The 13,462-nt window shown below is 48.2% G+C and overlaps 1 protein-coding gene across 3 annotated transcripts in view; it reads left to right on the top strand.

Moving 5' to 3' along the window:
- The first annotated feature begins 9,873 nt into the window (after nt 1-9,873).
- AFAP1L1 (actin filament associated protein 1 like 1) overlaps nt 9,874-13,462 on the top strand; it is a 68,564-nt gene continuing 64,975 nt past the window's right edge. Inside the window, exon 1 of one of the 3 annotated variants that reach the window (XM_030927150.1) lies at nt 9,874-9,974. In XM_030927150.1, the coding sequence (XP_030783010.1) occupies nt 9,950-9,974 (25 nt within the window). In that variant the 5' untranslated portion in view covers nt 9,874-9,949. Of the gene's footprint in view, nt 9,975-10,261; nt 10,409-11,534; nt 11,586-13,462 lie in introns of those variants that run through there. The other 2 variants (XM_030927151.1, XM_030927152.1) reach the window with 2 other exon arrangements.

The following is a 13,462-nucleotide window of genomic DNA, read 5'->3' as shown; positions in this document are numbered from 1 at the left end:
GAACCAATGCTGACTTTCAGCCCCAACACGGCCCCTCCAGACAGGTGGCTCAAATGTGCAAAAAGATACTCAAGAATGCATCTTTGCTCCCCGCCTACACATGCACCCAACAAATATTCATGAGCGAGCATCTCCTGCCAGGCAGGAGCACTGAGGATACAACAGTGTGGAAGGCAGGAACGGGCTTTCCTCATGGACTCTGGTCTAGGGGAGAAACAAATCATAAATATGCAACAGAAAAAGAGCTGGCACATGAAGATAACTGCTACAGAGACAACAAATAGGTATCATGAGAAAGGAACTCACTTCGTATGCTAATCAAAGGATGAAAACCAAGTACCTGGGGAAAAGTGGGATTGGTAGCATTCTTGGCATAGAGATAGTGGATGCAAAGGCCCTGGTGTGAGCAAGAGCTTGGCTTATTGGAGGAACAAAAAGAACCAATGAGGATGGAGTAGAGTGAATGCAGGGGAGAGTGAGATTAGAAGTGGTGGGAGGGCAGGCAGGGGCCAGCCATGCACAGGGTCTAAAAGGACACCTCTCAACCATCCAGGCTTTGTAGAGGATGCTTTGTCGACATGTTGGGTGTAGGAAGAATTGTTCCAAGCCTTACCACTCAAAGTATTGTTTCTAACCGGGAACATTGGCATCACCCAGGAACTTCTGTGAAATGCAGAACCTCAGGCCCCACCCCAACCTGCCCAATCAGCATCTGTATTTTCATAAGATCCCCAGGTGATTCACACACATGGTGAAGTGTAAGAAGCGTTGCTCTCACCCATCTTCCTTTCATGAACAGACATAACATTTTAAGTCAGACTGTCTGAAATTCTAGAAGGGGGCCTTTCCCCACACATACAACCCCTTTGGACACTGGAGATCAACCTTACATCAATAAAGCAGAACATGACTTTAGAGGCCACAGAAACCACAGAAGGTTAGAGCTTAAAGCTAATAATACAATAGTTGCAATTCACAGCCATGATACAGGCTGACTGAGTGAGCAGATCAGAACCAGAATCCAGCTCTCCTATGCCTGCATCCCCTCATCCTCACCGGGCACCCAGTTCATAGACATGGGTGCCAGCTGTGGAAGGTGTCAGCAGCTGCAGCTGGCCACAGAGCCAAACGTGGACTAGAAGGCTGTTATTCAGCACTGTTAGCAAAATTCAAGGGGGCAAAAGCACTACTAAAATTAACAGCAACTAACTTTCACAGAATTATGCCAGTTCCATGTGGAATTAAGTTTTAAACATATTATTCCACATCGGACTTTGAGTTGCTAAAAATCTTGACTGCACAGTGATAAACACCTACCTACATACTCAGCTATGGGCAGCGCCAAGTCACTCAGAAGCCCTGCTGCAAGACTCCAAATGAATAGAGTCCAGGGGCTGTGCAGATGAGGGTCAGCCTCTCCCCACCACTCACAAGCCTTTCACCTCTGTACTTGGCCTGGTCCAATATGATTGGCCCAGAGACACAGACGAGAGAAACCAAAGGCCAGAAGTCACCATCTATGGTCAGCCTCCGGGAAAATTAGAGCTAAATGTGCAGATAAATGAGACCTTAAAATTGGCATGACATCTATGTCCATAGCCAGAAGAATTTTCATCCCAGTTCTTCCCAGATTTCAGTCATTCAAGCATCACCTTCACGATTTCATCAAATTATTTTCTTAATACTATTTACTTGATACTTTTCTTTCAATTGACATGTATCTGATGTTTCTATTTTAATGCCAGTGAAAAGTACGGGTTTGTAGGACTGTTTATATGGGGTTTTTTTGCTTGTTTGGTTGGTTTAGCTTGTTTTGTTTTGTTTAGTTTTGTTTTTTAAGAGACAGGGTCCTGCTGTGTTGCCCCGACTGGAGTCCAATGGTGTGATCATAGTTCACTGTAACCTCAAACTCCTAGACTCAGGCGATTTTCCTGCCTTAGCCTCCCGAGTAGATGGGACCACAGGCACACGCCACCATGTTCAGCAAATTTTTATTTTTAATTTTTTGGTAGAGATGGCGGGGGGGGGTCTCACTATGTTGCCCAAACTGGTCTCGAACTCCTGGCCTCAAATGATCCTCCCACCTCATCCTCCCAAAGTGCTGGGACTACTGGCATAAGCCACTGCACCCGTCCTAGTTATATGTTTAATACAAATTCACAAATTCACAGAAATTCATAACTTTCCAAATATGTTGGTCTGTGTAACATCTAAACACATCTCACATTTTCACCAACGGTCTGAATTCCACACTTTGGGAAACGCTGTTCTACCTGATGGAAAACGGAGGAGAGAAGGTGATTTGTATTCCCTCAATACCCTCATGATAGCTGGTCTTTGGGGAGCCCAAGAGAAACAATCTGAAAACGCTGCAGAGAAAGAAGAAAACCCAAAATTCTTTGACAACAAACAGGGCTTGCTGAACCACAGCTCGCCTGACAGCCGAGACTCTCATATACCAGTGGTATCCTGCTGGAGCATCATATAGACAGGGCGTCCCTGGACCTCGCTAAGCTTTTCAGTGGATACAGCCTCTGATTTTCCCCGATGCTGAGGGTTGTAAAGCCTTTGCCTCCGCGTATGCTGCCATGAATTCCAGCAGGGACAGTACAGCGTCATGGGTAAGGGCACCTGGTTAGACGCATCCTCTCTCAGGGCAGTCTCAGCCTTGCCATTTGCTAGTTGAACTGTGTCCTCACCCTCCCATTTCATATTTTGATTCCGTAACCCCCCAGTACCTCTGAATGTGACTCTACTTAGACATAGGACTTTTAAAGAGGTGATTAAGTTAAGATGACGCTGTTAGGGTAAGGCCTGATCCAATCTGACTGGTGTCTTCATAAGAAGATTTGGACACGTGGTGACAGCCAGGGAGCCCATGCAGGGAGGGACGGCCACGTGAAGAGACAGCAAAGGGGCAGCCATCCACAAGTCATGGAGATAGGCCTCAGAGGAAACCAGATCTGCTGGCAGAAATTCTGTTGTGGCAGCCCTAGCAAATGAATAAAATGAGATGTGCAAAATAGAAATCGCGGCATTTAGTTGATAGAGTGGTGTGCTGCAGGTGCGCGCCTGGCTGCAGGGGAGGCTTGCATTTCATTGCTCAGCACCTCCCTTGGGCTTAGATCCTGTGGTTTACCTAGAGTATGAGTGCCCCCTCTGGGCCACTGCTGGAACTGCAGGGAGAGAGGCTCCCTTTCTCGCCTAGAATCTCCAGGTGTAAGGAATTCAGGCCTGCAGCTGTGTGGCCTTCTCTGCCACAGATTGGGACAGACCATCTGAAGATGAACAGTAAACAGAGGAGGGCAGAGCCAGGAGAGGGAGAGAAAAGAGCAACTGCACGGTTTGCTTCCTGGATCCACGCTTGCCTTCAAACCAGTTTCGCCCCTTCAACTACCCAGCTACCCTTTGAGCTTTTTCGTTAAAGCTGGTTGGAGTTGTGATTCTATCACTTGCCACCAAAGAAGTCGTGACAGATACACTGGCTGCCAGAGTGAATGAATATTGGCAGTAGAATCCCGAATGTGCTCCTTTGCTGTCTGTGGGAGGGACAGTGACCACAATTTAATCAGTGCAGGCATGTGCTCCGATCAGAGGGCGCAGTGCGACATGAATCACTAGGGAACATGTAGGAAGGGTAAAATCTTGCCTCAGTCTGTCACTGAAAAGTGCTTGTAGGGCCCAGACCTAGAGCCTTCTGGTTTTCCAAAACCTTCTTGTGGATACGGAGTTCCTTGTCATACAAAAGAAGCATGACTGCCTCCCTAACGCACAGGGTCTTGCCCACCTGGATCAGGACAAATCGTCCATCTGGCCCTAGCAATCTGTCCGTCTAACAAAATAATGGGACTATGTAACGTTTTTAAATGTGCATACAAAACACCACTCCTTAGCAGACTCTGTGGGTAGCAGCATTTGGAGGCCTGGTAGTCCTCCCATCCAGGAATATTGGGAGCTCCTGCAGGGAAGGAGGAACCTGGCAGAAACAGTTGCGTTTCCAGGGGTTGGATTTACATAAAACTCCCTGCAGGGGGCAGCCTGGGTATGTGGCCACGGTTTCAGCATCCCTTAATATTTTTCCATAAACATCTGACAAGTTCTTCAGAGGAAACCCACACTGATTACATAATAACCAACACTTCTGATGATGGCTCAGACACTGTGCTAAGTACCTTACAGATCTCATTTAATCCCCTGGGTACTACTTTCATCCTCATTTTACAGATGATGAAATTGGGCTCTTGATAAATAACTCATCCAGTGTTTCACAGCTGTGTGTGGCAGAGCCTGCACTTGATCTCAGAGATGGCTTACCCAAAGCCCGTGCACTTCACTGTATCATACAAAATCTCCTCCCTGAATAGAGTGCCAGCTGGCATTTGAAGAAAACGTACCATGTGCTAGCATGGCACCAACCACTCCACATTCTACCTACACAGTTACAATGAAGCATCACAACTGCTGTTTGGGGAAGATGTTTGTAGCCCCAATTTTTAGATGAGGAATCTGAAATTCAGAGAGGGTGAAGATCGTGCCTTGGCTGTGCAGGGGCGGGACTGGGTAACACTCAGATCCACCTTGTCCTGAAGTCATGCTCTTCACCATTGTGTCCCACACACTGAACAGAGTGGCTCAGGTGACCTCATATCAGGGCATCACTGCTCCAGGTAAGATTTCTTCCCTTCTTTCAGCCTCAGTTTCCCCAACTGACAAATGAAGGGACCAGACAGGCTAATGTCTCAGGCTTTTGGGGGGCTCTAAAGCTTTTCTAGCTCCAGGTTATAAAATCCACTTTGGACCTTTGCAACCTGGCACCAGCCTGCAGCCACAGATGAAGCTAGGGGTGTGCAGCCCAGATCTTGAGAAGAGAGTTAGTCCACGCTGCAGTGTTAGGAGCTGCACGCCCTCCTCAGGCCTCAGCGTGGAGGCCTCCACGGCTGGACAGACCCTCCAGATGTCTTCATGGGTCCATAATTTCCCTCAAGTTTCCACATTGGGGGAGTGGAGCTATAGACCAGATTAAGTCCACAGGGGTGTTTTAGTTGGCTTTTGCAATGTTTTAAAACAATTGGAATTCATTACCAACACTTTTAAATCAAAAGAGATTTCTCACTAAAATCTAGATTTCTGGGTTCTGCCGAAAAAGCTGAAGATTGGCCACTCCAGTTCCGAGCTGACTGGTGACTGGCCCCTCAGACAGAGCAAGAGGGCTCTGCTTTGCTGCGGCCCCTCCACTTCCATGGCCTGCTTCCTGCACACCCTTCCTTGTCCAGCCCTGTAGGTACTTCAGGCCACAAGCCTCGCTTAAGGAGCCTAAGATCTTGCTTAAGGAGAAGAATCCAAAGGGAGGGAGTAAGCTTCATGCAGCATTTCGGCATAAAAACAAAAGCTCCTTTTCCTTCATATACAACCACCGGGCTTGGCTTTAACAACTGTGGAAGCTGAGCCCTGTTGCCTCCATGCAGGTAGGAGCCCCATGCCCTGGAGCAGAAACCCAAAGGTGCATGGGAAGAAGAAGTTTTCATCCATCCATGAAACTCTTTCTCTTTCTCCCAGAAACAGCCACTGAGATCTCTATCTGCTATCCGGGGCCCAGGGTGGACCAGCAGACATGTGTCATTTCCCTGAATAGGGGCTATAATGGCAACATTGTGCTAAGTGGAACAAGAGACGTTTTCATCGCAGCCAGCATCAGGCAGATACCCGATCAGAGGGCTCTGGGGATCACCCCACACACAAAGGAGCATGGGAGAGGGGTCCTGAGCCAAGGAGAAGCCGCACATCCACAGCGGCACACAGGGGCTGGGCAGCACAGCGGCATGTCTCCAGAATGCCTGGTCACAAGTTCATTTCCTGCTGCAAATAAATAAGCAAATACGACAATCCCAGAAGACAAATGGGACTGCCAGGACACATGCATTAATAGAAGCCAATACTGGCAGGCCTCACACACCCTTGAGTGTGTTTTCACTGACTCATAATAACAAATACGTATTACCATTTACTAGACGTTGGGTGCTGTGCTAGGTTCTAAGGATCTAGCAATGAGTAAGACCCAGCGCCCACTCTCAAAGCCTTTGCAGTCTGCCGGGGGACAGGGAAGCGTAGGGAAAGAAGCACATAAGAAATTATATACTATTGACCCAATGGAAGAAGTGAGATTCACACAGCAATGAAGTTGACTCAGGAACCCAGATCTGAGCACCCATCTGTTGTTTTTCTTACTCTTCCTGAAGTCTCCTGAGATCACTGCAGGCTCAGTGAAGAAGGCACCCCAAACACCATAATAAGAAATCTGGGCCGGGCGCGGTGGCTCAAGCCGGTAATCCCAGCACTTTGGGAGGCCGAGACGGGCGGATCACGAGGTCAGGAGATCGAGACCATCCTGGCTAACATGGTGAAACCCTGTCTCTACTAAAAAAATACAAAAAACTAGCCGGGCGTGGTGGCGGGTGCCTGTAGTCCCAGCTACTAGGGAGGCTGAGGCAGGAGAATGGCATAAACCTGGGAGGCGGAGCTTGCAGTGAGCTGAGATCCGGCCACTGCACTCCAGCCTGGGCGACAGAGCGAGACTCCGTCTCAAAAAAAAAAAAGAAAAGAAAAGAAATCTGGACTCTCCACTGAGGGCCAAGGGGAGCCATCACATATTTTTAAGGGGGAAGTTGCATGGTCTGATTGGGATCATGGAATGGTCACTCTGTTGGCCATGGTGGTAGCAGTCCCTAGAGGTAAGGTGACAGGTTAGGAGGCTAGAGTATGTTTCTCTCCCTGGAACAAATAGTCCTGAGCCTCCAAATTTTTCTTTCCCAGGGTTTCCCAGTTCCAACTGATAAGCTAAGAATGAGACTAGGGAGTATCATTTGTTTTCACAAGACCGGGAGCAGGAGGGAGTTGAAAGCTTTCTTCCTGGTATTGTTCACTAGGGCCAAATTTGATATCTTCTTACAGAGTTGGAGCTCCCCACATAGAATTCTTTAGACAAGAACCAGGCAAACCTGGAAAACTTGGAAGTGAGCAAAGTAGGTAGTGAAAGGGAAGATATGAGCCAGATTCTAAAAGTCCTTGCCAGAGAGTTGCACTCAAAATGAAATGGAAAGGAGAAGGGAAAAGCAGGTACCGACAACCTCCATTCTCATCCTTGCCCTGATGCTTGCCCCCCAATAACCCACGATCCAGCCAACCTGAACTGCTTCACAGACATGTCCTGCTACCTTGGAGCTCAATGTCTTTGCTCGCACTGCTTTTTGCCCATAACATTATCTCCTCATTACACATTCTCAGTTGCCCCCCTTTCAAATGTCTGTCATCCATTACAGCCTCTTTGATTAGTAAAAAAGTCTTGCTTTGTCTGATGGACTCCAAGACCACTTTATTTCTCCTCTGGTACTTTTCATACAGTAATTTTTATTATATTATTTTATACATATCTATCTCCTCTACTAAATTGTATATTCCCTAAGAACGGGAATCATTCCTACTTAGCATTTCTTCTCTCAATAGAAACTTGCACAGAGTGCAATCGATATTGCCTAAGTGAATTCATGGACAGTGTGGATTGTTAGTTTTTATAAGTAATAAAGAACTCACTAAAGGAAACTTACAGAAAAAAAAAAAAAAAAAAAAAAAAAAAAGTTATTCCTTGTCCAAACCCACAAATAACTTTCTCATCCATCTCAGTTACTCTGACAGCAACCAAGCTGTAGACAACTTAGTCAACATTGCCATCTAGTGGATATTATGGGTAATTATTTAAACCAGAACCCCTATACCTTCCCAGCAACATTTTTTTTGTTGATTCTCAGAACTGTGCACAGACTGTGTTCTCCCATTTCTATATCCTTCCCAGACCACAGCTCAGTTAATTCCACTCCATAAATTATTCCATGGACACTTGTACATTTTCCTTAGCCTTTTTTACTTTTTTGTTCCAATTCTCTGAATATACCTCCAAAGTCCTTGAAAGTTTCTGAAAGTTCTCTAAAAGTCTCTACAGGGTGGGCGTGGTGACTCATGCCTATAATCCTAGCACTTTAGGAAGCCGAGGCGGGAGGAGTGCTTGATCTCAGAAGTTCGAGACCAGCTTGGGCAACATTGTGAAACCTCATCTCTATCTTAAATATTTTTATAAACATTATAAAAATAAAAATCTCTATAAAAGCCTCCATCTGTTTTTGCAATAGTAACATTTCATACTGTTTCTCTAAATTATTTCAAATGAAATTTTATGTTTTTAGAAGAATTAGTGAGCTAGCCTGAGAACTTAAATACAATTTATGGCCTTGTTTCCAAGTATTTCAGAGTTCAAACAATAAACTTTTAAAACTTAATCCACCGGTAAATTGTTGATTGGCTGCTTTAGAATTTAAACTGACCTTTTCAAATTGGAAAAGGGGACAGCAACAAAGAGGAACTCAGAAAATAATAATGGCTCATATTTTATAGCTGTTTGTGGTTTGTAAAGTGGGTTTGTATCATTTCATTTGCCCTACCAACAGTCCTGTGAGGACTTACAGTATGAGGCTTCCCATAGCACAGATGAGCAAGAAAACCTCACTGATGAAAAGTTATTATACAATGTAGTATTTAGATTGGTGCAAAAGTAATAGCGTTTTTTGCCATTACTTTCAATGGCAAAAACCACTATTACTTTTGCATCAAACTAACAGAACGAGAGCCATGCACAAGTTTTCATACATTGTTCACGACATCATGTTTGGTCTGAGTGCTCGTACATATACACACTAAATAAATTATTGATGCAATACTTGAAAACAATGTTGATTTTAATTTGCCCATAAAAGCAATAGAGAAAATATTCCCGGCCAGGCACGGTGGCTCGTGCCTGTAAACTCAGCACTTTGGGAGGCCGAGGCAGGTAGATCACCTGAGGTCAGAAGTTCGAAACCAGCCTGGCCAACAAGGTGAAACCCCGTCTCTACTAAAAATACAAAAATTTGCAGGGCATGGTGGTGGGCGCCTGTAATCCCAGCTTCTCAGGAGGCTGAGGCAGGAGAATTGCTTGAACCTGGGAGGTGGAGGTTGCAGTGAGCCGAGATCGCGCCACTGCACTCCAGCCTCGGCAACAAAGCAAGACTTTTCAAGAAAAACAAAAGAAGAAGAAAAGAAAAGAAAGAAAATATTCCCAGTCCAGGAAAATATAGGCTGGTCTTTCCCAGGCCTTTTCTTGACTCCATACCTTTGTGTTGGGTGTTCCCCGTTCCAGAATGTTCTAAGTAGAGAACGGTGGCCAGCTCAAAGCTGAAAACCATGGCCTGGCCCGTGGTGGGAGGAGCAGTGTCTAGGATAACAATTGGTCCTGGACTTTATGAAGAGTCTTAAAGTCAGACATTTGATATTGTCTATAAATGAATGAGACCTATTTTCACAAGATATACTAATAAGGTGAAGAAGTTGACATTCTTCATACAGCTTTAAACTTAGATCCCATTACTGTTCCACACTGGTCATAGCAATATTTTCTACAATCTTGCGAAAAGTACACTTACATTGCACTGTATTTTGTATGCTAAAAGTATTCATTTCCACATTTTAATCACTGTTTTGCATGTTTTCACGTGTTATTCATTTTTCTATTCTTTTTCTGAATTCTCCCAGATCCTCGTATACTTTCACGTTTTAGTACACAAGGAACCTCAAAAGTTGAAAGTGTCCCAAGCCCTTGCCCACCTTTCAGCAAGCCTCTCTTTCTCCCTTTCGTAGACGCTTTTCTTTCTGAAGATCTTTGTTACTATTTAACTCCTCTTTCGCAACACCACTGACATTGCACCCGCATCGCCGCGGGCCCGCTGTCTGGCTTAGAAGGTGCTCCAGAAAGACCCGCGGCGAATGGAGAAGACAAGCCCAAGCCTGGAAATGGGTGGCGGCTGCAGGGAAGGGAGTTTTGATTCCATAGGATAAAAAAGGACTCCAACGGTCTCCGCATTCAGGAATGGAACGGGCTGAGGGGAGCGGTGGTAAGACCCCATCGCTAGCCGAGTGCAAGCAAAGCCGCACATAGCCTGGGTTCGGGCTGGGGCGGGCCGCGCGGGCGCGGGAACAAACGCGTGCGGACTGGGAAGCAGGTCCTCCAAGCCCAAGCGGGAGCGCAGCGGAGAGCGAGCTGGCTGCAGGGCGCGGCGCGGGCGTGTGCGGCACCACGGGACAGCGGCCCGCGGCCCAGGGGGCGAGGCGTGCTCGGGTCTATTCCGGGAGCGGCGCTGAGGGGCGGGCGCGGGCGGGGCGGGGGCGGCCGGCGAGCATCCTGTCTGGGGGAGGGGACCGCGGAGAGCTCTGGCCGCTGGGCAGGCCTGAGAGCTTAGCGTGCCCGCCGCCACCGACCGCGCCGGAGCCCCCGCGCCCTGCGGCCGGCTCCCCGGGGACCAGGCCGGCGCCATGGACCGAGGCCGGGGTAAGAGGGGCCCCGACGCCCGCACTTGTTGCTGCGCCGGGCGAGAAAGGGAGACCCGGCGATCTGAAGCTGGAGAGGAGGAGGGAGAGAGGCGGGCGGTGGGGCGGGGGCTGAGGAACGCTCGGAGGGAACTGGGAGACGCGGCGCTCGTGCACAGGTGCCTCCTGCTGCCGGGACAACCCGGTGCGTGTCAATGCCTGTGTCCTGGTGTCAATGCCTGTGTCCTGGGGCCAACTCGCCTCTCGCGTGTGAAATCAGTTTTCATAGGCTAAGGATTTGTAACTTCATAAAAGATCCCCCTCTAGATTCCGGAGGACAGCGAGCTCCTCCGACCCCATTCCACTCTAAAGGGGAAAACAAGGTTTCCAGGTTCAACTCCCGAAACACCCGCCGTGGGCAGTCCCTGGGGAGAAGCCACAGGGGACCTAAGTTTGCAGCTGCCTAGGGCATTAGGAGAAGGAGGAGCGCGGGAGCAGGCGCGCCTGTGCATGTGTGCGCGAGGGAGGGAGGAGGCGGGGGTGGTTCTATCCAGGACCAGCTGTGTCCTCCGCCCAGGCCCTCCTCTCTGGACCAGCGACAAAGTTGGACTAGATGGTCTCCACCTTGCTGACTGTTTTCCAGTGTATTTGGTAGACGTTTCACAGAAATGGAGGGGACTTACTGGAATTGAGCCAAGAGGGCAGCATTGGTAGGGGGCTAGCGCACATCTTTCTTTTTGTTTTGTGTTGTTTGAGACTGAGTTTCGCTCTTGTTGCCCAGGCTGGAGTGAAGTGGCGCGATCTCGGCTTACTGCAACCTCCGCCTCCCGGGTTCGGGCAATTCTCCTACCTCAGCCTCCCGAGTAGCTGGGATTACAGGCATGCGCCACCACACCCTGCCAATTTTTGTATTTTTAGTAGAGACCGGGTTTCACCATGTTGGCCAGGCTGGTCTCCAACTCCTGACCTCAGGTGATCCGCCGGCCTCGGCCTCTCAGAGTGCAGGGATTACGGGCGTGAGCCACCGTGGCCGGCAGCGCACATTTTAAGTAAAGTCTAGACATGGCCTTTGGCAATGGCCTAATTGGCATGTGTGTGTCTGTAAAGAAGTGGCCTGTGGACACGTGAACAGTGTCAAAGACTGGGAATCAGAACCCCAGGGTTTCAGTCTGCACCTCTGGAATCCAAAGAGATCACAGGTATGAAGGCACTAGATAAACTAGTGAGTGCTGTGCCAACAGGCGAAGCGTTGTTGTTATTATTAATAATGGAAAATTCCTTCCCCTCCCCACGATACTCCCACACCTCTCCCCCATCTGCCTGTTTGCTGTGCTGAGCCCCCCAAGGGAGAAAGAAAAGGAAAGAACAGGGGCATGGGAGCAATTAGGAGGCACTGGGGCAGGGATGAGCCGGGAGCAGGTGAGGGGTAACCTTCCTTACTGTTACACGGGAAGTCAGGCTTGGCGAGCTCAGAGGGCCAGAGGGGACTCCTGGCTTCCAGTTCAACTTCACCTGCCCCTCCCCAACACAAAATACTGCATTAACCTTCTCCTTCAGGGACTGGGAAGGGCAAGCAGAAAAGAGAGGGGGCTTCTGTATTTGGTTCTTTAGCAACTGAGGCCTAGATTTGTAAAGCAGTTCTCACCTGTTAACTGATTTCTAGGCAAGTGTGCAGAGTGTACATCAGGGAGGAAAAACAGAGAGAAGAGGCACCTCTCACACCCCTCAGTCCTGCCGTTCCCACCTCCCACATCATAGGTCTAAAGCAAATACCACCATCCCTCCTCCCCTTCACACTCCTACCCGCCCCCCACCTCCCCCACCTCTCCACCACTCCCCTCCCCACCAGTTTTTAAATACCACCCTGTCTGATCCCCAGTACAAAAATCCATACCTAGGCCTACCCAGGCTTGTGGAAAGTGCACTGTGTCATCCTAAGGCAGTGACAATAGTTCACTTCACTTTAAATGCTTGGTAACCAACACCTCCATGTCAGAAGGCTGCCTCCAGAGCACTCTTCCTAGGAAGTCAGACTTCCCGGGAATCCCTTGGTGCTGAGAGCCTAGGAGGGCTCTGACAGGCTCTCTTCCTGCAGGCTTTTCTAACCTACTATCTTCCTTCACACCTCTTGTCACAACTTTATGACGTAGTTATCATCGTAGTTAGTGTCGGCCTCCCTACCCAGAAGTAAGCTTCAGGAAGGCAAGGAGTGGATCTATTATGATCAATCTGCTGACACCGCACACTGAGGAGCTCCAGCAGTGGTTTAATTAGTAAACTACAACACACTTTATAGTGCACCTCAAACTGATTACTTGTACAGCAATACTTAGTAGTATTCTCTTTTTAAAAATCAACATTGCTGTACAAGTAATCAGTTGGAGAACGGTAGTAAGTATACTCAGATCAGTTCTTGGTGACCTACAAAGGCCATCTCAAGTAAAGTGGTCTTGTGGCTGGGCACACAAGATCAGTTTAACTGACTGGATCCTCAGTTCTCTACTCTGATAAATAATTGCAAACACAACTATGTTATGAATCAGAATGCAAAATCTGCATGCATTTTTAAGATAAAACGTGAGACTTCAACAAGTATTCCAGGCTGGGCGCGGTGGCTCACGCCTGTAATCCCAACACTTTGGGAGGCCAAGGTGGGCGGATCACTTGAGGTCAGAAGTTCGAAACCAGCCTGCCCAACATGGTGAAACCCAACGTCTACTAAAAATACAAAAATTAGCCGGGCGTGGTGGCGGGCACCTGTAATCCCAGCTACTCGGAAGGCTGAGACAGGAGAATCGCTTGAACCTGGGAGGTGGAGGTTGCAGTGAGCCGAGATCGAGCCATTGCACTCCAGCCTGGGCAAGAGAGAGAGATTCCGTCTCAAAAAAAAAAAAAAAAAGTATTCTAGAAGACCTTTCTTGTACCCCTGTTCCCAGGCAGGTGTGCACTCTCTTCTGTCATCAGGGAAGGCTTAAGAAGCACAGGTCTCATTTCAGCCTCCTGCCTACCATGTGTCATGCCCAGCTGACTGGGACTATCATGCCCAGCTGACTGGGGAGGAAACCACGCATCAGTA

This window comes from Rhinopithecus roxellana, chromosome 3 (genome assembly GCF_007565055.1).
Source record: "Rhinopithecus roxellana isolate Shanxi Qingling chromosome 3, ASM756505v1, whole genome shotgun sequence".
In the NCBI taxonomy this organism is placed as follows: Eukaryota; Metazoa; Chordata; class Mammalia; order Primates; family Cercopithecidae; genus Rhinopithecus; species Rhinopithecus roxellana.
This window is presented reverse-complemented; position numbering and strand designations above follow the sequence as displayed.